The following is a 25,402-nucleotide window of genomic DNA, read 5'->3' as shown; positions in this document are numbered from 1 at the left end:
GCTATAGACAAAGAAAGAGAATTCCAATTTGATCAGTGGGTGAAAGTTGCTGGTTAAAATAAAGAGTCATAGGGGTGCATGTTGTAAGCTGAAGTACAGGGAGTCATGGCATGGCATGTCAGCCTCTTTTCACAAGCATCCTCATTTCACTTTTTTTTTTTTTATTTAGTCAACACTTCTGTTTGAAATCAAGGTCTTGTAATCTGTGTGCATACAGACAATGTTCACTGGTACTCTTGAAATGGAATTAAAACAAGTTTCTGAGATCACAGTAACCTTTAATTGTAGCTAGTGCCTCCTGTAACAGGTACTCAATCTGGTCTGTCTTCTTCATGTAAACTTCACATCTCAAGTACTAGTGACAAATAGTACTCCCTTTTGTTAGAAGGGAGAAAAAGAAGTAGTCTGTCCTCTGGGTTTGAAACTATTCTTTTTGGGGTTTTTTGGCTGAATCCCAGTATGTAACTCCTCACTGTAGGCTGGAAATCGGTCTCAACTGAGTTCATATCTCTGATCTCTTTGACGAAGATCATCTCAGTTTTCTTTGTTCTGTACAAAATGCAGTTCTTTAAATAATGTTCTCTGCCCACCATCTGTTTTCCCTCCCTCTTGAATCATTTCACATAATGCCTCCATGTCTTTTGCTAACGATTTCAATCTGCATTTACAGTCAAGTATAGCATTTTTGTATTGCTCCTTCAGCCACTCTCCCCCTGTGGACTTGTCCATTATGTATTTGTGTGATTCTTTCAGTACAGCCTGCTATACAGAACCACTGCTTTGTCCTCTTTTAAGTTCACTGAGAACAGTGCTGTGATGCTTTGCATGCTAGCCTGGAGAAAATTGCTATTATCACTGTTCAAAAATTCCTGCAAATACCTTTTGCTTTGTAGATTCCATACAAATGCTCATCAGTGGCATATTTTTTTTGCATTTCTTTTTTGGCTTCTGTATTTGTTATATTACAGAAATGCTCTTGCAATTGGCCTCAATAATCCCAGAAGTGACTGCTGCCCATTTCTCACTGCCAGAAATGAAATTCAATCCTACTGTTATCCCAAAGTTTGAATTTCATCCTATGAATGTTTAAAAGGCAAAGGAAAATAGACCACTTTCCTGCATCTGACAGGCTCTGGCGGAATCTCTTACCTTTGTCCTTCATTTTTTCTTGTGCGGGTGTGGGTTTTTTCCTTTAAATTAACTTTTTTTCTGTATATATCCATTTAAACTTCATTTTCTATGATATATTGTTTTGTGGGGTTTTCTTTCCCATTTGACACTAGTCTTCAAATTTGTGCTTGGAACTCACCCAACATTTTTTCCAGAATATCAGGTGAATTCCATGAAAATTGTTAAAGTTTAGCCACTTTGGGGATTATGTAATTTATTGTTCTTCTGGACTAAATTTTGAGAAAGAGTACCTATTTCATTGTTAATATACCTTCCAATCTCATGTCTTGTCTTATTAAATTCTATTGATTCTGCAGCCCAGCTATAACTGCTATTTGAAGGAACTGTGTTCCTGAAAGACTGAAAAATTAAATAAAACTCTACCAAAAAACTCCAGTAAAAAAGCACTGGAATTAATTTAAAAAGAAAGGAAAATTTTACTTCGAGCCTAGGTCTCTTTCTCAAAAATTGGCAAATGCTTTTATATGATACTACAGGAATGAAACAATACTCAGAAGTGACAACTAAATTTTGCATTGTATTGACACAGAAATGAAAAAGCTTAATTTGCCAGAGGTAGGTAAATAGAGTGGGTCTGTATAAAACCTGTAACTTATTGACAGTGTATTCCCATGGTTGTTAGAGTGATGCTTTTGCCAGCACTGCTACTCAGCGTGGGGCATGGTTACAGATGATTACTGATGAGAGAGCACAGTGCTCTGCTCTTCAGGACAGTTTCCTGCCCACCCTTCTTCTCCCTTTTTCCCAACTGGTACTTGCAGACACTGAGAGCTTCTGCCAACTGACAATTACACCTTTTCCATTTGTGAACAATGCTGGGAAACATGCTGAAGAACTGAGAGGTTAATTATAATTACAGGTGTGGTGATAGAGAAGACAAAGTGTCTGGGTGGATTGACTACAAGCTTTAAATGTCGTAACCAGCTCACCTCCAGGCTTTCCTCACCTCAGGATCCAGAAGCCGTCTTTTGTGTTCTTCTGTGTGCAGTCATGTTGCAAATATGGCACATTTAACAGATTTAAGTAAAACTTGGAAGGCCTGATGGCAAATGACATCAAGCAATGGTGCAAAAGAGGAGAATTGCAAAAATAGTAATTTTGTAAAAAAATATACTACTGAACAATTTTCATGGTGCACCGTATTCATTGGTTAAAACATTACAGAATTTAAATCTGACCAAATAGTACGTGTGGTTGAATCTGTACAAACAGTTATTGGTAGGAATCAGATATGAGTACATCTGATAAATATAAGCATAAATCAGTCACTTGAGCAGATTTAGAAACTAAGATACCAAGGAAATTAGGGTAACTTTCTGAGCAAACTTGATGCAAGCAAGTTATATGCAATCATATGAACAGAAAGATTGCACCAGATATCTTAAACTAGCAGGCAACTCTTGAATGAGAGAATAAACTGGAAATTCCAGATGGAAAAATACCCCACAAGATAAGATTGAGTGATTATTGAATTTGCTTAGTGATTCAGAAGGTCTCCATCTTCTGGAGTCTTTCACAGAAGATGAGAGATCTTCCTTCATCCCCAGGTGCTCAGGCATAAGGGAGAAGTTAGAGGTAGTTGTGTGACATCTGCTTGCAGGAGTACGAAACAGATTATTGCTAACAGTTTTTTCTGTCTTTAATATTGTGACAAATATCAGTCATACAGTTGGGCTGCTAATTAGACATCTTCCATGGAAGACCAAAATCCAGAGCAATATGGCTTTGAGAAAATACAATTTAATGACAGAAAACAAAGTCATATTTCAAATACAAACCTCTTGTTTTCTTGGCACAGCAAAAATGCTGAGTTGGTTGTTGAAACAAACACCTGTTCCTATGTGTAAATCAGGAAGGAAGTTTATACATCCTGTCTGCAATCTCAGACTCTCTACCCTCCTAAATTTAGAGACTGCTTTTCTTTCCTCTTGCTACCTCCAAGTGGCACAGAGAAACAAAATCTAATCCCTTTTCATTACCATAGTGTATATGGTTACATGCTAGATTTCCCATAGACAGCTCTGACTTCTTAGGGAGGTTGTTGTGACTTAGAGACCTAGATAGCTTGTTTTGTTTCTTTTTTAATCTTGTGCTTCCTGTTATTTTGTTCAGGTGGTTTTAACAAGAAAGAAATATATTCTTTATTATTTAAATAATACATTCCTTATTATTTTGGTTGGTGAAAGAAATTATCTATAAGCACAACCTAACTACAAATCATCAGATGGGGGAAGCAGTACAGATTGAATTGTTGAATGAGTACTAATGGAACAGAGTTAAGAAATATCTGATGCAATTCTGGGGATAAAAAATTTATTTTGTAAAACATTGTAATAATCACAATACATTATCAGAAGAACGAATGGAATTTGCCTAATTTAGGTATTTTAAAAAATACTCCGAAACAATAGCTTTTAGACATGGTACTCACATTATTTTCTCTGTTCTAGGGGCCCAAGTAAGCCATTTCCTCTGTGCATATAACTTTGAACTTTTTCCAGCTGGCCATATGGACAAAGCCAGCCTGTTAGAAGAAGAAAATAATTTAAGTGGATAGATAAATTCAGTGCAACCCCTCTTGCCCTAACAAGATAAGATAACAGGATTTTGCACATTTTATTTTCTTCTGTAGATGAAGCCATTGGAATTCTGTCATTTGCCTTTACTGAGACTAGATTTTACCTCTAATGTTTCATTGTCCTTTGGGAAGCATTTTTAATGCTCCTAATAGAAATTTTTAGCAGGATAGAAAAGCCAGTGGCAAAGTGAGGCATTTTCAGTTAAAACTAATTTCATACCTTTGAGGAGTATCCTCTTTGTATCTGCCCTGTTACAGCATTAGAACTATTAAAATCGATTTTTTCATTAGTCTTAGGCAAGCAGAGACACTGAACTATACGTCCATTTGTAACAAGAATTGCTGGAGCTAAGGTATGAGCAAAGAACTAAGGCAGGAGCACAGAAGTGGCTAATTTGAGAATGTTGAAGAGAGAAGCTCTTCTCAGAGATGTGGGCATTTTGCATATCTGTGAAAAGTACTGTTGTCTGACCTGAATGGCAGCAGTAAGACACAGTACCTTACAATGGGCAGCTCCTTGCATTCCAGTGATTTCCAATATCTGCTGTCTAGTTTTCCAGTGTCTAAAGGGGCCATGAATGCATAATATTAGCAAAAACTGATTTCAGGGATGTCCTGTGAAATCAAAGCTGCCAGTACATACATACTTTATTTTGTTTTCAAGTACATGTGTATCACTTAGCTGTTTCTTATTTTAATAAGTAAAACTAATTTAATCTTGCATGATCTTAGAATGTGCATGTGTTATTTATTTAACAGGTAAGGTTTTACTGTATTAGTTAATTGCTACTTTTTGATGCAAAGTGTTTTTACTCTTTATTTTTTCTTTCCTACTATCTCTGATGGTGAAGGATATTCAGAAATCATTTTTGCAACTTCCCCAGTCATGCACACTGTCCGTCCAACATTCTATAAGGGTATTGTCTTCCTTTTTTATCACTATCAATGCAATAGAGCCAAAATCCCATGAGGGCTTGCACTCGGGGCATTTGCAGTCCATCCAGTGCCACATGCCATAAAGGGAGGAGCATACCACCTTCATACCTCCCTTCTGTCCTACCATTTCCCATTACCCAAACAATGTTCTCACTTTCCAGCTGTCTGCATTTTACTTCCTGATGAATAGAAATAATGTTTTTCAGAATTTTGGCAGTTAGGTGCATTTTAAGTATTTGCCAGTTTTTGTGGTACAGAGCATGCTCAGTAAAGTACATGGATGTTACTTTTTAATTTCTTAGTATAATAACTGCCTGGGATTAAATTTCGAAATACAGTACTTTACTCACTTATTTCCAGTAATGGAACCAATGAAAAAATGTGCTATGCTTTCCCTCTATATGGTCTAAATTAACATAGTAACTTTTTTTTTGTTTTTTGTTTTTTCAATTATGAAGTCACAACTACGTCTTCTGCTTTGTTTTTCTGTTGTGCATTTAGTTCAACCACTTTATCCAAGGATCAGAAATGTTACAACAGCTGCTGCTGAGACCTATGCCAATATCAGTTGGGAGTATGAGGGACCAGATCATGCGAACTTTTATGTTGAATATGGTGTAGCAGGCAGTAAGAAATCATTTCATTAAATTCTACTAAAGTTTTGAGATGTATTTTTGAAGATTTTTATAGTAAATGGGGTCTTAAATTGACCCAGTGTTAATGATAGTTCTTAAACGTCTTAAATTACTTTTTAATTTGATCAACAAGATCAAATAATTTTCATTTTAATAAACATCAATGTTTAGCGGGTTTTTGATGAATAGATAGAATACGAACCTTTGTTCCTTTGTATTATTTTATAAATTCTTTTGAATGTCAACTTCTAAAAACATAGCTTGCATGAAGTTGTTTATCATTAACTGATTATATGTGTAAAAATACGATTACTCGCATTAAAATAGGATATAAGGATTTTCCTAAATTATGCCCAATTCGGGAAAGAAAAATGATTAAATAAGATATACTTTGTTTAATTAAACCTTAAAATAAGATATAAATCAGTTTATATACTCTTATTGCCTAAAACAAGGCTTAAAACTTTAATAATACTGGTAATAATTCAAATAAAGTTAGCTAATAAAAGCAGGATACTTCTTTTCAAATACCCCATCTTTTTAAAGTTATGACTAAAGGTGACTAATCTGAAAATTGGAAAAGAAATCTGTTTTTCTGGATATTGGCCAAAGATATAGCTGAGACTGTCCTGGAAGAAAGATGCGAGAGAAATTCAGACTTTGAAGCAGAACTTCTTGACCAAAATAAATATTGACTGAAGCTGCCAAAGTATCATTTAATTAAATTACTAAAATCTATTTTAATGTATCTCATAATTACAAGTTCAATAAGCATTTTAAAGATAAATTAAATTCATATTTCTTTAGTACAATGGAACAAATGTTTAAAATAGTTTCATAATTACTGTACAACGTATTCTTCAATATGTTGCATGCAATTTATTACTCATAATTTTATATAATTTTATTATTTTTGAGACAACAGCTGTTTTTCTCAGATGATCCATAGTTTAGTCAAGTAACTGTCAGTAGTATTTTGTCTAGAAACTTTCAGTAATACAGAGAAAACTAAAATTCCAATATGTTGTTTTCCTAAAATTTTTATAGGCAAAGAAGATTGGAAAAAGGAAATTGTAAATGGTTCTCGAAGCTTCTTTGTCTTAAAGGGTTTAACACCAGGAACAGCATATAAAGTCCGGGTTGGTGCTGAGGGCCTGTCTGGTTTTAGGAGTTCAGAGGATGTGTTTGAGACAGGTCCAGGTGAGGCACACTGTACCAATTCTGTATCATAGTCAGAATCGTGGTAGATCAGCTGCTGAAATGCTGAACTGCTTCTAGACAAGAGATGTTGCAGCTAGAATCTTTGCATGTTCCTTTTATAGAGCAATATTAAATTATTTTATAAACTCCTAAATAATGCCAGTACATTTATATGTAGATTATAAATGTTTCCATCCTTTCAGTTCACTCTACTTGACTGATGTTTGTACTAGGGCCAAGATAATGCCCTGCTCACACTCCATCTATGTGCTGTGCACTGAAGATGAACTATTTCTTCTATTTCTAATTGGGATAATTAGATGACTGTATTTAAATGTCTTTTTATAAAGCTGAAATATTTGCATGATCAGAAAGTGCAGATTCAATTTGATGTCTCATGTAATCTATTTATACCACTGTTGAGAGATTCCTACTTGTAAATCTCTCTTTTCCTGCCATATACTAGTTTTATATGGATTTTGATGTCACACATATCCTGGGAATCAGTAAGGCTGTTCAAGTTCCTTATGTTCATATTGCAGTCCTATTTCTTCATAAGCACATCAGCAATGCCTGCCAATTCCACTCAGGGAAAAGGTTCTATTGGAAGGTTTTTTGATGTTATGCTGAATATGTTGTTGCCATCACATGTCATGCCATCATCATGTTCTTGGTCAGCTCTTACTGTTTTTGTCTTTGCTAGCCACTTCTACTCATTCCAAGCATTTTGACTGGTGCATATACAGCAGTAGCTACACCAAGTCCAGAATGTTATGTTCTAAGAAAGTAATTTAAATATGAAAATACACTTGAACGTTAAGTTATAATTATCAGGCAACAGCATAGATAATGGGTATGCCAGCTTGAAAGTGAGCCCTTTCTAAAATCATCATTTATTTGCTTTGTTTTGTTCCATTTCTGGTCACTGTTTATCATGTTGCAGGAGGGTTTGAAAACATGGTGCTGAATAACAGTGCCGGGTAAATATGTATGGGCTGAACACAGAGCCAGAAACAGTTAGTGGTACAAAAGCCTACCTGTGAAATGCTATGCAAATACACATCTGAAGCCTAAAGGAGCGGTAAACAAGGATCAAGACTGTAATATAATTCAAAATAAGCTGTGTGGAAACCCTCCCAAAAGTATCTTTCTGCATAAAAAGCACTGAGCCAGTAGATAAGGATTCCTGTACTTACCCAGTCATGTTGACTCATGCCCTTGTATAGTTAAGGAAGAAGGGATTTTAGACACTCCTTTCCACTTCTTGATGATGGAAAGTTTCAATGTTCAGCATGAAATTATAAACACAGCCTATTTCTTACGGAAAAACCTTGTGTCACACTGTCTTCAGCCTAGCTCAAAGCTTTTAAACACTGCAAAAAGATGGAGCGGACAAAGAGGCAAACACTAGAATACATCCTTAATTAGGAGTGAAACTTTGATATTTCAAATATGAGGCATTTCCCACTTTTTTTTTTTTTTTGACAGGCATTCCTATAGAGTGTCTTCACAGTGTGTGGGTTTATCATTTTGGGCATTCCTGGTCCAGTGTTCTGCATTGACTTCTGCATTAGTGGTTCACCGAGACAAAAGGTTTTTCTGCCTGAGGCAAATAATTTGCTTAGTGTAGGCAGGAAATGTGCCATTTTTAAAGATGCACAGAGATCTAGAAACCCTTTCCTACTGGAAATGCAGTAAGTTAATACAGGAAGCTGCATAAATAAGTTTTCACCTTCCCATCTATCTTGCATATTTATGTGCATGAGATGCTCTTTCTTACTGCATTTGAATGTGCATAGTGCTTTTGCATTTTGTTACAGTATGGATTATACAGCATTTAATGCCTTATTATGAATGCAGATGTGCAAAACTCAAAATAATTTTAACCTTAACAAGAAAAAAAGTTTTATTTTCATTTGTAGTTCAGAGGAAGATTCCCTTTGTGCTTTTTTTTTTAATTGCCACTTTTTAATATTTATATGTCAGAGTATAAATATTTAGGTATATAAGCTATATATTTATATGAGATGTAGAGACTTTTATGCAAAAACAGTTTAATTTCTTGTGCATATGAGTCAGTTTCTAAATTATCAGAAAACATAAATAAGGGCTGAGAAATCTCCTGATTTTATCTCCTCAATAACCAGGCACATTAACTCATTGAATTATTTAAATGAAAATCAAGTCATAGCTTTGCCTAATAAGACCAAAAATAAGCATTTAAAGACATAGTTAATTTTAGCATAGTACTTCTAAAGTGGAATGCACACCGATCTTCTGTATGCAATGGACTGGAGATACTGTATCCAGACATCAGAAGTACTCTGCATTTTCATAGAATGCCTCAGGAATGTGGGACCATTGACAGCTGCTTTTCCAAGCTACCTCTGTCACACTCCTTCTTAACTAGAAAATGGCACTGAAACATTGGTTTGAATTCAGTCTGTTGAGCAGCTTTTCATAGCGTTTTGTACTCCTGGGGTTTGGGTCTGGAGAAGAAGCAGAAGAATAAATAAGATAGGTCTGGATGGATGTTCATCTTCCTCCATATTTTCTCCTATTTGGAGTATGAATCTCTAACTCCTCTCACTCTTCTCACTTTCTCCCAGCAGCAAATCCTAAGTCAAGTTGCCTGTAGTGTGTTTCCAACAGTGGAGTAGAAAATAAGCTTCACCAGAATAATCCTCCTACTATGTTGGAGATCAGTAGATCCAGACCCTAGACCACAGATAATTCCTGTCCCTATTAGTGCCTGTAGTATTTTCTTTGTAGTTTGCTTATTATTTACATTATCTTCCGGCTAGAGTCACCATTTGGAGAGAAAGAATGCCAAGGAAAGGCTTCCCAGTTGCATCTGTTAAGCCCTCACTAATGCTAAATCATGGCAATCATGATAAATTAATTGTAGGATGAGGTATGTGTTAGAGGAAAGAAAGAAAGAAAACTTGATTTTTAATAAGGTTTTAAAGGATACTTCACTGTTGATTTTTAGTTGAAATTGAATGTTAGGGCAATTGAAACCATCCATTTCCCCATTTCAGAATGATGGGAATGCATTAGCAAATGCATTGGCTTTTTATTCGAGAATGCAGTTGACATGTTTTTTTGAAAAATAATTTGCAATTTCATTTCAGTAGTTTAATTAATTCAAAATGGTTGAGAATAGTTCTGAGGTTTGTGGAAAGCAATGTAGTATGTGTGTAGATTTTGCAAAGTAGTTGCTAAGTTAAATGTTAGACTTCTGTATATAGGTATTTGGAAATATTCTGAATAGTGAAAATACTCACAAAATCCAGAACCACTGTTTTTCTTAATGTTATCTATTTTTGAGAATTAATGTTATTCTTTAATGAACATTTTATTGGCTATTATTTACCTGAATTAACATAGTATTCAAGTGCAGCAAAACATAATTTTTCTTCTTTTATCTCTAGCAATGGCAAGCCGGCAGGTAGACATCGCTACTCAAGGATGGTTCATTGGTCTCATGTGTGCTGTTGCTCTTCTGATCTTGATTTTACTGATTGTTTGCTTCATAAGGAGGAATAAGGGTGGCAAGTATCCAGGTATGCTATTAAACCAGGATAGTAAAATTCATCTGTTGGTAACCCATTAAGACAAATCTTAGGCTTACTGGAAAATTACATTTGCTGCTTGTTTACATTTACACTGTGCATATGGCAAATCAGTCTTACCATTTGGTGGGCTTGACAGGAACCATCTGCCTATTGGTAGAAAACCTGAATCTATTTCAGCATTAGAGAAGGACTTTCTTCATTCCCAGAGGGTTGTATCAGTGCATGACCTCTCTAGAGAGGTTTGAACTTTGTTTGGAACATCACCTCTAGTGCACATTCCGCTTGCTGAAGTCCAATGCAAAATGGATTTAATCCACTAACACGAGTTGAGTTAGAATTTATTTTGTCAGAAAGTCCAAATCATAGCCACTGGTTATTTTGAAGTATGGAGAATGCATGTCACAGGACAAAGCCCTTCGTATTTTATTTTGTTTCAAATACCTTGTGTTCCTTCCCAGAATCTGTGTCATCTTCAGCCTCTGCAGTTTTGCAGCTGTGTTTAAAGTTACCATCCTTTAGTTAGGCTGGAGTTTTTTTCTATAATTTTTTTCTTTCTAAGAGGAGGTGTAGAATAACCATTTTTTAAATAGTAGATCTAGGAATGGCCACGTATGTTTTATAATTTTTCATTAAAAATTGGAACTACGTAATGTATGTATTCTGTCAAAACACACATCCCTCCTGGTGTACATATTACAAAAAGCATGTATGTATGTGGATATACAGATATCATGTATATCTTTCCCTGGTATTATATTTCTTTCTATGGAGTAACTCCATAGACTAGAGCTCTCTTGAAATGGATGGTGAGAAGCAGTTTGCACAGTACTGTCAGATAGGATCTCAGGGCAGATGTTGAGGTGTGAGTGCCTATGAATTAACTTCAAGTGAGCATGAAAGGACAATCTGATTTTTCATTCTCCTATTCTAGCTGCAATAGAAAGTACCGTTGCTAAGTTTTGTGTAAAATCTTGATTTAATGAAAATACTATTTTCTCCTAATGTTTGGAAATAGCATACATGTCTAGACTCTAGAATGCTTATTTAAAGTCAGACTTCTTGAAGTTCATACTGTTAATTTGGGCATAAAAAACATGGATACATTTAGAAAAGTACAAAAGAAAAGTCCACACTTCATTTTATTTTCTCCTGCTTGTTTTGACCAGTGCACTTCAGAAAACTTAGGGAACACTGAGAACCTTAGCTCTTCATAGGGAAATCTCCTGAAATAGAATAGCAGTTTATTTTTGTGAGAAATTCACTTTATTAAGGATAAGAACCCTACTCTGCCCAGTCTGTTAGGTTGTTTTACAGAGCGAACAAGGATTTGTGGTGACAGCAAAAATCAGGTAAGAGAAGTTTCTGTTCCAGCTGCCTATGCCTATGAAGAAAACAGATGATTAAGGAACACAGTGTTGCACAGAGTTGCATGACAGGCTGGAGACATCATCTTAAGGTTTTTTCCCTAATATTTGGATTTTTTTAAAGAGAAAATGAGATAACAGAGGATATAGAAGTGATTCAGGTGAAATGATGAAACTGAAAAGGGTAGGAAGGACATGGAGTGAACTACCATCTAGAGGAGGGTGAAACAGGTTTTGAGTAAAAGTGTAGAGGTAGAGGGCAGTTGGATGCTAAGGTTGTCATTACTTTGTGGATCCTTGATAATCTGTCCTTTTTTTTGCTGCTTCTGCAGAATTATTAGTTGTAAGGAATAAGTTTTTTCATGCACATATACATAGGCATATGCACACACATATATATAAAGGTGGACTTGGACTATTTGTAAGATTTCCAGAATCAGTATGTACTGGTGTTTGTGACTGTAGTTCTTGAGTCATTGCAAATGTACTGATCCACAGGTAGTGAGAAAGGGAAACCACTAAGTTACGAAATCTATGAAAATTTAAGTTATGAACTCTCCTTCATCATTTTTTTTGCATGTCATCTTGAGGTTGCCTGTGGTTTGTAGAAAGTAATCAATTACTTCAGTATGAAATTATAGCAGCCTGATATATCTCAAGATGTTATGTGTTATTGCAATTATGGACTCAGTAAATACTGTCAGGAATGATTAATATCCTCTTAAATAATGGCACATAAATCAATGATGTATAAATAAAGTGTGGAAACGACCAGAGTAAAAGACAAGAGATTGTGTATTGGATTATATAACTATCTGCTAGACAGACAAGGGAAAGATTTGAATAGATGCCAAACAAACAGAAATGAAAAGGCAAAGGGAAGAACCATAAATACAATTCTTACAGTCAGTATATTGTTTTATCCTGTCAACACTCTTATATGAATGTATGTCATCTGTTAATATCTGACTCATGTGCTAGAGGGTTTCTGTGTCAACGTGGTGTATTTATTATCCTTTAGGCACAAGTTACATGCCTGGATTTATTCCCACCAGTGAACAAGGATTAAACCTAAAACCAGAATGTGCAAGAGATACAATTTTGTGCAATTTAGGTTCCAGTGTATATGACTTTGCATTGAGTTTGATCATGTTGTAGAAAAGAAGGCATTAACAAAACCATGCCTAGTATTTTGAGAATTATTAATAATGGAAAAAGTATCTAAAATTCTCCGGAGGCTTACTACATGAAATTAAAGCAGAAATGTACAAACCAGCAGAGAACAAAACTGAATCTGATTCAGTTTTATCAATCAGTATGAGATGAATATGAAGAAGAAATAGAGAACATTGCTAAGTAGAACTAAATAATTCAAACTTGATTAAACAATAATTCTAGTAATAATCTAAGTAAATAAGTTATTTTGGTAGGATTTTTAACAATTTTCTCTCGTTAGTGTTAGAAATAAATTAAAAATTCTGCTAATATGAAATTACATACAATCATACTTGAATGAAAATAAAATTCTATAACTAATTAACAGATTTTTTTTTAAAAGAAAAAAAAAAAGCAAAAGCCTAAGGCCCCATTAAAAAAAATTATTCAAACCTCATTCCTGCCAAATATGATCAGTTTGAGAAATTAAGGTGTTAGAATTTCTTATATTGCAGTTTAATGACAAAAATTACTATTTCAAATATTTTAGTGAAGGAAAAGGAGGATGCACATGCTGATCCAGAAATACAACCTATGAAGGAAGATGATGGAACGTTTGGTGAATACAGGTGAGCAGCTGATGTGATTTGTCATGTTCACTGTTCATGTCACACATGTACTGTATATAGTATCACACTTATTAATTTAAGACTAACTTTTTCTTCCATGTCAAAGACTCTGTATCCAGTGTTATTTAGAACTAAAAATAGCATTTCAACCACACCATTAGAAAAAAAAAGGACCCATGCTTAGTATAAGCCATTTGCTAATGCAAGGTGTAAACCAGATTCAAATACAATTGTATGGGTTTGAGAGTCAAAGCGTGGAATCTTTATTTACAAAGCCATCTTTCAGATAGTTCAAATGTCAGATACAGTGTCCTTTCAGTTAGGGTACTATGTTGAGCAGTATAGTTTTTGAAAATAAATTTCTAACTGAAGCCTAATAAAGACAATGTGGTGTTGACTGGAAAACAAATGCATTTAAAATAGCTGCCAGTACTAACATCTAATCCAATAACAAAGAAGTGATTGATGTTGTACACAGAGGTGAAGAAGTGTCCTACAAGAAAACAAATCTCCCTTTCCTGTATTTCAGTACAAGATATGTAGCAAGCAGCTTCAAAGCATGCAACACAGCTCTTATTCATGACTCTCTTCCTTTATAGTAAATGCAGTCTTGCCAAATCTGGCATTACCAAAAGCATGCCTTGGCAAGACTATTCATAACAGCTATGAGTATAGCTTATTAAATAAGGAGTTTGTTTTTTGATTAGTAGAAAAAATATTATTTTCTAAATAGGTCACTACAATTATATTTTACATGGTGCTACAATAGATTTTATAGTGCATTCCTCTGTCAAAAGCAGTGTAGAAGTCCTTTATTATTTACAAATGTACATAGCAAAAGCAGGTTTTTTCAAGAAGGATCTACTTTGTTGCCACAGCTTCTTCATAGAAGGGAAAGGTACATCTTGATCTGACAGGACTAGACATACAGTTCTGAATGCTAAGGAGTAGTTTCTGTTAATTTTTCTTTGATTAAAAACAGTATACTCCGTTCTTAGGTTAATGAGTTCAGATTAGTATTTTATTTAAGCTGTAAGTGCATATGAATTACCTAAATTCAATTGATAAAAAGGGAAGTGTGAAGCAATCTTTAGAAGTAGAGTTTTAAAAGTACAGTGTAAGTTCTCCTGGGAAGCATAGTTTGTATACTCCATTATTGCTCCACTGGTTCTTGATACTTGGAACTTTCAGCAGCAGAAACTGACCTTTGTACAGAATTGTACAAATTATATGACCTCCATACGTGTTTTCTCAGGCCTGGAATAAGTATTCAAGCCTGCTTTCATGTGTGACCTGTAGCAAGATTTGGATTTATGTCTCCATATTTAAGTGGCTTGAGTTAATTTAAAGAATGATGTAGAGCTTTATTAAATTATTTTATAATGCATTTGTTCATTCATGTCTTGTGAATATGGGCAGATGCATGGCAAGCTTTCACACTTGTTCACATGAAAACCATTCTATGTACCCTACGAAAACTCCTTTTGGAAATGTATTTCTGTGTAATTAGTCTATATTGGGCTTTCCTCTTTTTTCCTTAGAGACAGGGCAGGAGCAGCAACCAGTCAGATTACAGAAGATATCTTGTCATCCTCTCTGCAGCCCAGCATCACTGCAGTCACTCAGTTCCCAGTTTGTCTGCCTCACATGATGCGGTGCTTCTTTGAGGAAAAAGGGTATAGGGTTTCCCTTGGAAAAAAAATGTAATTTTTGAAAGATCTAGGAATTCGAGTATTTTGAACTTTTTTCATCACTTCAGGTCCATGTCTGCTTGGACAGGAAAGAAACTGGACAAGGAAAAGAAAAGAAAAGGTAGCTGTGCCAATTCTCCTGAAGCAGACCCTGTCTTTACCAAAGCAAAGTCTGTGAGATCTGACAGATCCAACTTCTTCAGAAGGTCAGGGGATCAATACTCCAGCACCAGATCAGAGACCTCCTACACCAGGAGGAGGGCTAGGCAGTCTTCAGAGCTTACAAGGGTTAGTTCTTTCTCTGCTTCCCTCTGCCGAGAGGAAAAGAGGTCAGACGAATGGAAGTACAGGCATGGCTCTAGACATCATGCTTCTGAGCAACAGATAAGGGGGTCGGAGGAGGGCTCAGATTCTCAGGCAGGACAGCCACCCCCTTTCCAGCAACCCCTCAGCTGCAACTCAATTGGTGGCTTACTGGCAAGGCAGCATTCTTCTCCCCAGCACTGGTGCAGCCAGACCCCAGACTGCAGCTCAGATTCAGAAGACACTCAAAGCTCCTGCCACAGGAAGGTAAGACCTTCTACTACTACTACTCACTTCTCCGAATATGAAAAGAATTCACTAATGAAATCTGTAATCTTGCCTGAGCTGGCCACTGTCTTAAAGGATGCTTTGACAGCAGCCAGACAAAGCATAACGTCTGTGGCACAGGCTAGGTCCCATTCAGTAAAGCATCCCAGGGTACCAATTGCAGAAGTTCCACTGGTTCCTTTGGAAGCATCTGGGAGCAGTTCCCAGAATTCTGAGTTTGATCATATGGACAGTTTAAAAGATCAAACAGCTTCTGTGAAGAAGAAGCCTGAGGCTGACAAGGCCTTGGAGATTGAATCAGCCCCTGAAGACAGGGAGGTGACATCTGAGTCCCCTACAGAAGATCCAGAAGGACCAGATCCTCTGCGTAAATTTGACATGGAGAATCAGAATTACCTGTTTGAACACATAAAGAGGGTGCTAATGCTAAAATCTTCCAAATCTGAATGTGCTTCAGAAGACCCGCTTATCCCCTCTGAAGAAAGCAAGGTAGATAATGCACTTCCTATCCATTCAGCTGTGGAAGATCTTGTCTGCAGGATTTGGGGAAATCCTGAAGCCAAGCATGAAGCCCCATCAGTCCTACATAAGCTCTATCCTTTTCCAGTGGATAAAGCTGCTTTGTGGGGGACCTTGCCTGAGGTAGACAGAGCATTGGTTACTGGTGATTCTGTACTGTCAGTGCCTCATAACACAGGTGCTCTCCCTAAAGATCCTACTGACAGAAAGATTGAGGAAGCCATTAAAAGATCTTTCAAGCTAGTTTCAGCTCAGCTTGGAGTATCTATCTACTGCACTTATGCTTCTAAAGCTTTATTAATATGGTTAGAGGGAGAACGAGCCAGATTCAGAAAGAAATGGGTCCCATCTGGTGCCATGCAGAGGAAACGCAGGCTGTGTAAAATTGCAGCTGATTTTATCCATGATGCAGCTGAGGATTCTCTGAGACTCACTGTTAAAAATGTGGCGTGCCTCATTGTAGCCTGGAGAGCTCTATGGCTGCGTCCTTGGAGCTCATCGCGAGATCTGAAATGTAAACTGCTGTCTTTACCATACAAAGGGGGCAAGCTGTTTGGTGAATCCTTAGTTCAGATCATGAAGGATTTCTCAGAACACAAACACCCCTCACGTCAGATGAAAAAAAAGAACTCTGCTGGAAGCTCTTCCTGTTCTCCTCACAAGTGTCTGAGCTCCTTGCGTTCTCCTCCAAAGTTCAAAGGAGGGAAAGGAAAGTATAAGATCTCACAGTCATTTCATGCCAAGTACGAAAAGACATCTCACTTTCAGAGAGATACCAGACCATCAAGAGGAACTTTCTAAGAACATAGACTTGCTTCCTAGTTTCTCAGGAACTGAAAAGAGTGACATGGAAATGTTTCAATATTTCTGGACAAATAAACCCAGTGCTTAGAAAATTAGTTGTTTCAATGTAAGATTTAAATTATGAAGTTACTTAAATCTTAATGACTAATTAAGATATTCTAGAGAAATCATAGCTCTCAGTTTTAGGGGAGGAATTTTTTCCATTTCATTTCTAGGCTTCCTAGTGATCTTTTTTGTTTGAAGTTTTGCACTCCTAAACTTCAGCTAAACTTTCTGCGTGAGAGTTGTCTGGTCTGCAGGACCAGACAACATCAGACTTTCCTGCCGTATTGATGTAGTGAAGGAAATAATGCTTTAGGAAATGCAGGTGTTCAGTAACCATGGATTCCTGTGACTGGATGGATTCCTTCATTTTTACATAATAAAGGAAAACAAACCAGTGCCTCTGTAGCAATCTACACTGCATTCACAATGGTTTTCTCAGTTGCAGAAGATTGAGAAAGTAAATTGTAGACAGTCACTGTCTACACCAAGAAACTGCAAGAAACAGAATAAGTAACACAGATGTGTGTTGGGGTCAGTTGTAGGTGTATAAATAAGTCTGAATATTCCTCCTGGTCTGTAAATTGAGAGTGATTAAGAAGTTAGGACACCTGCAGACCTGTGGGTTCATGGGCAGGAAGACTGGAAGCAAGCAAGGAGGAAAGCCAGTGGTCTGTAGAATGTTCTTAGGAACGCAAAACAGGACAAGGCAACTACAGTAGTAGGATTCATAGTGCCATTACACAGGATTTTTGCACATTTTGGTGAATTATTTTGCCTCTTTTCTTCAATATTTTGACACACAGTATTTTTCCTAGAAATTCTAGGATTTGCTGTGAGAAACTGTGGCATAGAGTTCTGGGATTGCTAGATAATATATTACTCTTCCTTCTTCTTCTGAGTTGATTTACAATGAAAAGAAAGTTGGTAACTACAACTTTGGGGTTTTTTCTCTTGTAGTTACTTAACTTGAAGCTTAGGTGTGTTTCCACAGGGACCTAGCCATGATTTGTGCCCCAGGACTGTAATTCTAAGCTTGGTGCCTTCCAGAACAAGAGATTATCTCTATGGAGTGACTACCTGAAGAACTGAATAGTCAAATTGGATTTGGCAGTGGTCTAACTGTATTCTAATTTATGCACATGTACTTTCTTTGACTATTCTTGTTCTATTTCTTAAATACTTGTGTGATTAACAACTTTTTCAGCACATTGCTTTTTAAAGCCAGTGCTTCATTACCCAGTTTTTCCAGCTTCTGCCAGGATTGAAGATGGAGTGTTACAGAGATGTTAATGTTAATCAGAAGATTGATATAGATTAATATGTGCTTAAGTCTTAGCTAAATAAGAAATAGTAAAATGGTTTGAAGTCTGGAATGACTCTAATAATATTAGGACTCACAGTCCTAATAATTTAGGATTGTGAGCAGAAACCTGTTAGTTATAGGGACAGATTTTCCTGGAGCATGCAGGGAAGTCATAGCAGAAAGTATTTCTGTGGCTTTACCTGATTGCTTTTACTTTCTGGGCTATTGACTTGAGGTCACAGAAAAAGGAATTTACTGCCAACAGTTTTCATCTTTTGCATCCATTTTCTGTGTCTCATAGCCCAGAATGCTTTACCCACTCTGTTTCATGTTGCCTTTCACCTGACAGTTGTGCTGTAAGGAAAAGTAGTATCTTGCTAACCATGTATTGAGTCTTTTTGCATGTCTATGAATGTGGCAAAGTTTAGTTGGGAACTAGTTGCCTGCTGGACTGCAGAGGCATCGTAAAAGTGTCTTCCCCATTCTGACTGGTTGCTGCATGTACCTATATCTAAGGAAGAAAAATTGAAAAGTTGAAAGAAGAAAGGAGATTTCAAGGTACATATTTCTTTCAATAACTGATAAGCTTGTGAAATTACATTTTTTCAAACAAATAAATTTGTACTTTGCATCTATGTTATTACCTTCATACTTCTTATATCTCTTAATAATTAGCTTCAAGTTTGATATGTGTTTCATTAAACTAAGAAAAAGAAACATATTATTATAATAGTAATCATTAATGATTAATATTCAAATCATACTTTTAGAGTATGCTTTAATGTTAAATACTTTTCTTACTGAAAAGAAGTGTATATGGTACATATAAGTACTTATCAAAATGATTGGTACATATGAGTCTTCTTTGAGAAATTTTCATCCTTAAAAAGATACTAGGATGGAATTTATTTATATAGCAAAAAATAATAAAAGTATGGCTACGCTTAACTTCCATGACTCTAAATAAAGAATTCATACTCATTCTCACCTCATGTTTGGTTCCCTTCCAGTATTGTTTTCTGACTATTAATTATATGCACTGCATAAATGATAATTTTTAAAAAACTTCTTCAATTTCCCACTGAAATCTTATTAAACCAAATTTGCACTTTATTTTTATATCACAGTATTACACTATGGACGTAATAAAAGTCAGCAAACAAAACCACAAACAGCAACTGAAAGAAGCTATGATTTATCCTGATTGCATTTTGGAATAGTTTTATGAACAATTTTAAGCATGGTTGGCAAACCTTGCGTGTACAGTTTCAAAATTTATGGCTTTTCCATGTTATGGCAATATAATATTATATATTCTACAGCCTAAAGTGTTCTGTAGCTCTTCCTAATGTAATTCAACAGCTTTTGCAGTTTGCTGCCTAGCAACAAACAGATAATACATTCTTTTCACCAGAACATCAGAGCCCCTGTTTTGAATCCCCAGGGTAACAAAAGTGTTGTCCAAAACATTGGTATGTTCACTTTTTTCTCCTTCTCCTATTTGTTTTCTCCTTCTCCTTCTCCTATTTTTGTCTTTCTTCCTCAATTTCTTTCTATTCCACCCAAAACACTGTGTTCATCTAAGGGTTAATAATCCAGTTTGATACAGAAAATGTGATACCATGGCATATATTTTCTTTCCTGAACCAGGAGTGCAAAGCATCTTGGATAATCCCGCTTGTTTTTCTGATGCCAGAGTCCTGGCAGAACCTCTCTCTAGACTTATATAGTGCAACAAGTGAAGGAATCCCTGGGTTCAGATTTGATTTTTGCATTTGCTGTGACTGTGCTGTCACAACAGTGCCCACTTCTGTGCAGATACACGCATGGGTAAATCTACAGTTTTGTTTGCTTTTAATTATAGAGATAGTAGAATTCACATCCTGACTAAAATATAGAAAAATCGTATACGCAGTGCAACTGTGTAAGTATTTCTTCATTGTTTGTCTTATACATAAACTTTGTTTGCAAAAATATAAATAAGCGGAAGTTCTCATACTCAGATTTTTCTAAATTGTAAAGGCAAATCAAGCTTTTCATTGGATTAAACACAAAAATGTTGATATTTTTAATACAGTAGCAGCATATTATTTATTTAGGTATATTCCAACCTAGTGAATTACACTGGCTAGGGTCATACTTTAGAATATTTACACGGAGATTCATAACCAACTGGATTATGACACAATTGAAATTTTAGCTTATTTTCATTTCTGCATATTATGGTGTAAGGAATTATGAAGTTATTCAGCTGAAATTAAACAACAAACCATATGGCCAGTGTTCTTTCCTTAACAGTGTTACCCAGAAAGCAGATCTTCCACAGGACTAGGAATGGTTACAATTTCAAAAGGAGGGCCTGGCCTTCATTTGACTCATACAGCCTGTTTTAATCACTTTTAATACCTTCTGATGGGGACATTGGAGGAACTACAATGTGTATGAGTATTAAATACTCGATTCCATCTTTAACCTTTTAAATATAGGCTCCTTCAAAAATGAACTCTCTTCGGTAATGTCTCTGCAATCTGCTTGTGTTCACAGTGTTATAAACATTTTCACTTTGCTGCTGGATTATTGAAATTTTGGAGTACAGTCTTTTAAATGTTAGTGGCCTGTATGTTTGCAGCACCAGTGAGCACAGATCAATGACAGACATTTATCCTTGTGCCTTGTACACAGCAATAAGTAGAACATCAAGCCTGATAGAGTCACATTCAGAGGTTTTGCTTTTGTGTGCTTTGAGCATGAAGATTCTCTTACATGTAAATAAGAGAGATATTCCTACCACTTTTTTTTCCTGGTGTATATGCAGAATGATAAAATTTCTGGCATGCTTTTTCTGTAAGTATATGCATATTAGAGGTGACCTTCTTTTAAAATTTAATAACTTAGTGTTTTCCAAAACAAAAAAAAAGGTGATGAGGAGAAACAGCTTGATGGAAAATAGATCTAATGGTTTTCTAACAATAGTTTCTCAATAGGGCTTTTTGGTTTTTTGTTGGCTAACTGTATGATGTGTGGCTTTGTACATCCTACATAATATATAGATATATGGTTTCTCTTGGTGTTCAAAGGTATTAATTAGAAAAAAAATGCATTATTTGAAGAACTAAGATGTTATGTTTTAGGAATTAGAGGGTTAAATTAATTTACTGAGTATATATTCAGCCTAGTATTTTATAAATTGTGAAATGCAATTTTTTTTCTTTAATATTTTATATGTGTTTCTTTATATTACCCATAAACTGTGAATCTAAATAAAAACCCCAAGCCACTTCCTTTTTTCATACCCTATATGCAAATCAAGTCACATGTTCTGTTTAAGACAAGGTAAATAATTGCACCCAAAGTGCAACTGTCAATAGTGGGTTTCAATTAAAAATGCTTTGGAGCTTCTGCTGAAATCTTCATCTTGAAAGTACAGTGTAAAGGATTCTGAAAAGAACCCAACTATATCTATTTCATGAAATACAAGCCTATCACAGCTGCAATTTTTTTGAGGATGCTGATGGTGCTGCAGCTCTTCCACTGATGAAGGAAAGACCACAGTACTTTGCTACAGAGATCTCTACTGGCCTTTCTTTCCTCTCCTTTTTCTGTTGTCCTCCAAATCACCATCATTATTGTCAAAACATTATCAGTCATGGAGTAGGGCAGGGAGATGGATGTGATAAGAAATGAAGAAGAATAAGCATGCTTTCAACTCCTCAATTCCAGCTACTGTAAGCTAAATTGTTGCTTTACCTGTAATACAGTAAATATTGTAGAAATTTTAAGAGCAACTTATTATTGATAAAATACTGATCACTATCAGGATATGGACTTTGCTTTTCTTCTTAGGCTATTTTCATTTGTTTCTTCTGCACCCTTTTAATGGAATATGTAGGTCTCTTGAAAGGTAAGGTTGAAAATTGCAAGTCTGGCCTGCATTATGTAACAAATTATTTGAAATGCAGCACTTTTATTTTCTTTATACTAGTAAAGAAAATCAGTATATTTCATTTAACCAAATTCATTCTTCATTCATTTTCAAGGAGTCCAAGAAATTAAGAAGTTTAACAGACTAACTTCACGGCATATCATAAGCTTGTTACTTTGGAGAACAAACAAATTATTTTTTTATAACTTTACAACCCACTTCTTAATGCTTGCAGTTGCATCTACATGGCCTCCAAGCCAAGGGCCCAGGTCTTATCAATGAAAAGTCATGCACGATGGGATAAAAAACTACAAGAAACCACTACTCCCCCTCCCTCCACTGAAGACATTCACTGTTTAAACCATTCTTACCCCATGTTTTCATGTGAACTGCATCATATTGATTTGTCTCTACAATGTGATGTGGGTTTACTAAAAGGATTATAGGGTTGCACACATGCTTTTCATAAACTCTGCATGCATGGCTGATTTTGTCTTAATAGTACATCAGTTAATCCCATGTTTGTTTGTTTGTGTCTCCAGCGATGCAGAGGACCATAAACCTCTAAAAAAAGGAAGCCGGACACCTTCAGACCGAACTGTGAAAAAAGAAGACAGTGATGATAGTTTAGTTGACTATGGAGAAGGTGTAAATGGTCAGTTCAATGAGGATGGCTCCTTTATTGGACAATATAGTGGTAAAAAAGAGAAAGAACCTGCAGAAGGAAATGAAAGCTCTGAGGCCCCTTCTCCTGTAAATGCCATGAATTCATTTGTGTAACCACAGAACTTGATCCCCTTGTATCTTCAGTTTGCTTAAAGCACTTGTACATCCTCCTTCTCATACTATGAACACACAGGTAACGGAGCTCCTCACCACCAGATGTTAATGCTATGAGAATATGCAGGTTACCAGTACACAGCGTAATGACACAGTAAGTGGTATGTTACTATGAATCAAAATAGAAAATTCAAATTTTGTTCAAAACTTGGGTATTTTTACTTTTTTTTTTTTTAAAGGAACTGACACAAACAGTAACATCAACTTGTAATTTTGTTTCCTGTTGAAAATACAGTAATAATGCATGGAAAAAAAACCCCTACACAACTTACAGATAATCTTCTGTACACTATAAAAACATGGTTTGACAATTTGTTATGCAGTCTTCAGCTGAATCCCTGGATATGAATTCCGTTCTCATTGTCAGAGTGTTATAGTAGTATTATATAGAACTTCAATGTCTTTGTGGACATTGTTGTGAAATTGGTGACTTAATGTCTAGCTATCATATGTCTTTTTGCAAGACAGTTAGGAACAGTATGTACAGTATATAATTGCTAAATGATTTAAGTATGACACTTGCATTTGCTGATGCTTAATGAGACCCTATTATCTGCTCTTTGCTCCTATTACTTTATAGCCTTTTTAATCTATCAAGTATTACAGCGGTACAGTGTTCTATTTTTACATCAAAACACATTGAATTGATTTTAGGGCATAAAAGATATGCATTGCAATGCATTTTGGAATTTGTACAGTCACTGAAAGAAAAACTTTAAAAATGATGGAAAATATTCCAGAAAACAGGGCAAAGTACATTCAGTGCCTTTATACAATATGCATTCCATAATGCGCTGTACTACTAAATCAGTTGATGCAGTAAACTGTGATTAGCAGACTACTGTCGTTGCCAAATAAAGGAAAAATGTGAAGAAAAAGAAGTGTTATGAAACTGTTGTGCTAAAAATGCAAAGTTTAAAATACTTTAAATTATATGAAGAAGAGAATGATTTTGTCCCCCTTTAAAAAAAGCTTTCTACACAGTTGCAGCACAGCATGTTTTCATGGCCTTAGAATACTTAAAACAAAAATGAAAATGAACAAACAAACAAAAATCCCAAAACATAACCAGAGTTAAATTATTTACTAACACAGCAAGGTATAAGCTCTTGTAAAATAAATTATTAAAAACCCAAACCAGCTCTCCATCAGTGAGAGCGCATTTCTCTCTATGTCCCAGCCTGATCAGTGTGGCAGCTTTGTAATTATCTCCAGCCTGAAGCAGTGTGGGGGTTACCACCTGGAACCACAGCATTCCATCTGACAAGTGCTAATACGGTTTATTGGTAAAGGATTACCCTTATCGGTTAAAAAATTATTTTCTCACATACTATATCAATCAAATGTTTACCTCCAAATAGAAGTTTTTATAACAACCTATGGTTGAAGGAATGCTCAGTTTCATTTGCCAATAAATTGGTTTTTCATAACTTGCATCAAGTTTAATTTTAAGTAAGCTTTTTATATGTAGATATTTTGTTGAATTTGTAAATACACTTAAAGCGTAGATGCTATATGCTTCTAGGTGTTACAGACAAATAAACCAAGAAAGCTTATGTTGTACTGTGTAAGAAGTACTATAGCCAAAAGTGTGCATGGTATTTTAAAGCATCTACCTTTTTTTTTTTTTTTTTTTTTTTTTTTCTGTGAAACAAAATAGTGATCTGCTCATTTACTGCAGATTCCAACTGAACCATTCAGAGCTTTTGCCAGTGCACTACATTAGCCCATAGGACACCTTGCAGCTTTCATGTATATATTGTAGGTAAAGCACAACTCAAGTAATCCCAAATGTAACCCAGCTGTGATAAGCTTCATTTGCACCTTTGAGCTTTCCATTGGTCAGTTTTTTTAATGGGAACTGAAATATGAAATGGATTATATGAACATTGATTACAAAGCACAAAGAGAACATTTCTTCACAGGATTTGCCAATGGTTTTGGTAAAAAGAAATATCATTTTACTCTTATTTAATTGTAGATGCTGAATTATCTGTGCATGTGGGGGTAAACATACAGGCTCACTTCTGTAATAGTGCAACAGATTTTGTATAAAAAATAAATGTGGTTTTAAAATTTCACTGTTTGTTCTGTTTACACTAGCAGTAAAAATCACATCGCGTTCGTCTTGTAATTAAGAATTCAAAGTTGAAAAACAGAGTGAAAGAACTCTGACAGAAGTTGTTCCCATGATATTGCAGAACTTCCATTGTTGCCACCAAATTATTTACAGAAAGTTGCATACCTTCACATGCTACTATTTGAAAAAATGGTACATTTGTCTGACCATTTCCCATTGAAAGCTACTATTTGCATTTTACTTCCATGGATGTTTTTATTATTTATTTAGTCATACTACTGCAAAGAAAAGAACTGAAGCAGTCATGTTCCATAACTGTAAGAGTGAATAAGAGAAAGGAA

The 25,402-nt window shown here is 35.6% G+C and overlaps 1 protein-coding gene across 43 annotated transcripts in view; it reads left to right on the top strand.

The window, feature by feature from the left end:
* The window catches only part of NRCAM (neuronal cell adhesion molecule), a 148,241-nt gene extending 123,179 nt beyond the window's left edge, over positions 1-25,062 (top strand). For 10 of the 43 annotated variants that reach the window (XM_033057174.2, XM_033057172.2, XM_033057167.2 and 7 more), the window contains 3 exons: positions 9,975-10,106; positions 13,188-13,266; positions 22,684-25,062. In XM_033057174.2, coding sequence (XP_032913065.1) covers positions 9,975-10,106; positions 13,188-13,266; positions 22,684-22,921 — 449 coding nt within the window. In that variant the 3' untranslated portion in view covers positions 22,922-25,062. Of the gene's footprint in view, positions 1-4,620; positions 4,687-5,206; positions 5,333-6,387; positions 6,541-9,974; positions 10,107-13,187; positions 13,267-15,025; positions 18,858-22,062; positions 22,121-22,683 lie in introns of those variants that run through there. The other 33 variants (XM_033057139.1, XM_033057138.1, XM_033057140.1 and 30 more) reach the window with 13 other exon arrangements.
* Positions 25,063-25,402: the final 340 nt, after the last annotated feature.

The sequence above is a fragment of the Catharus ustulatus genome, chromosome 4 (genome assembly GCF_009819885.2).
Source record: "Catharus ustulatus isolate bCatUst1 chromosome 4, bCatUst1.pri.v2, whole genome shotgun sequence".
Classification (NCBI taxonomy): domain Eukaryota; kingdom Metazoa; phylum Chordata; class Aves; order Passeriformes; family Turdidae; genus Catharus; species Catharus ustulatus.
The sequence above is the reverse complement of the archived record's forward strand: the minus strand, read 5'-3'. Positions and strand labels throughout refer to the sequence as shown.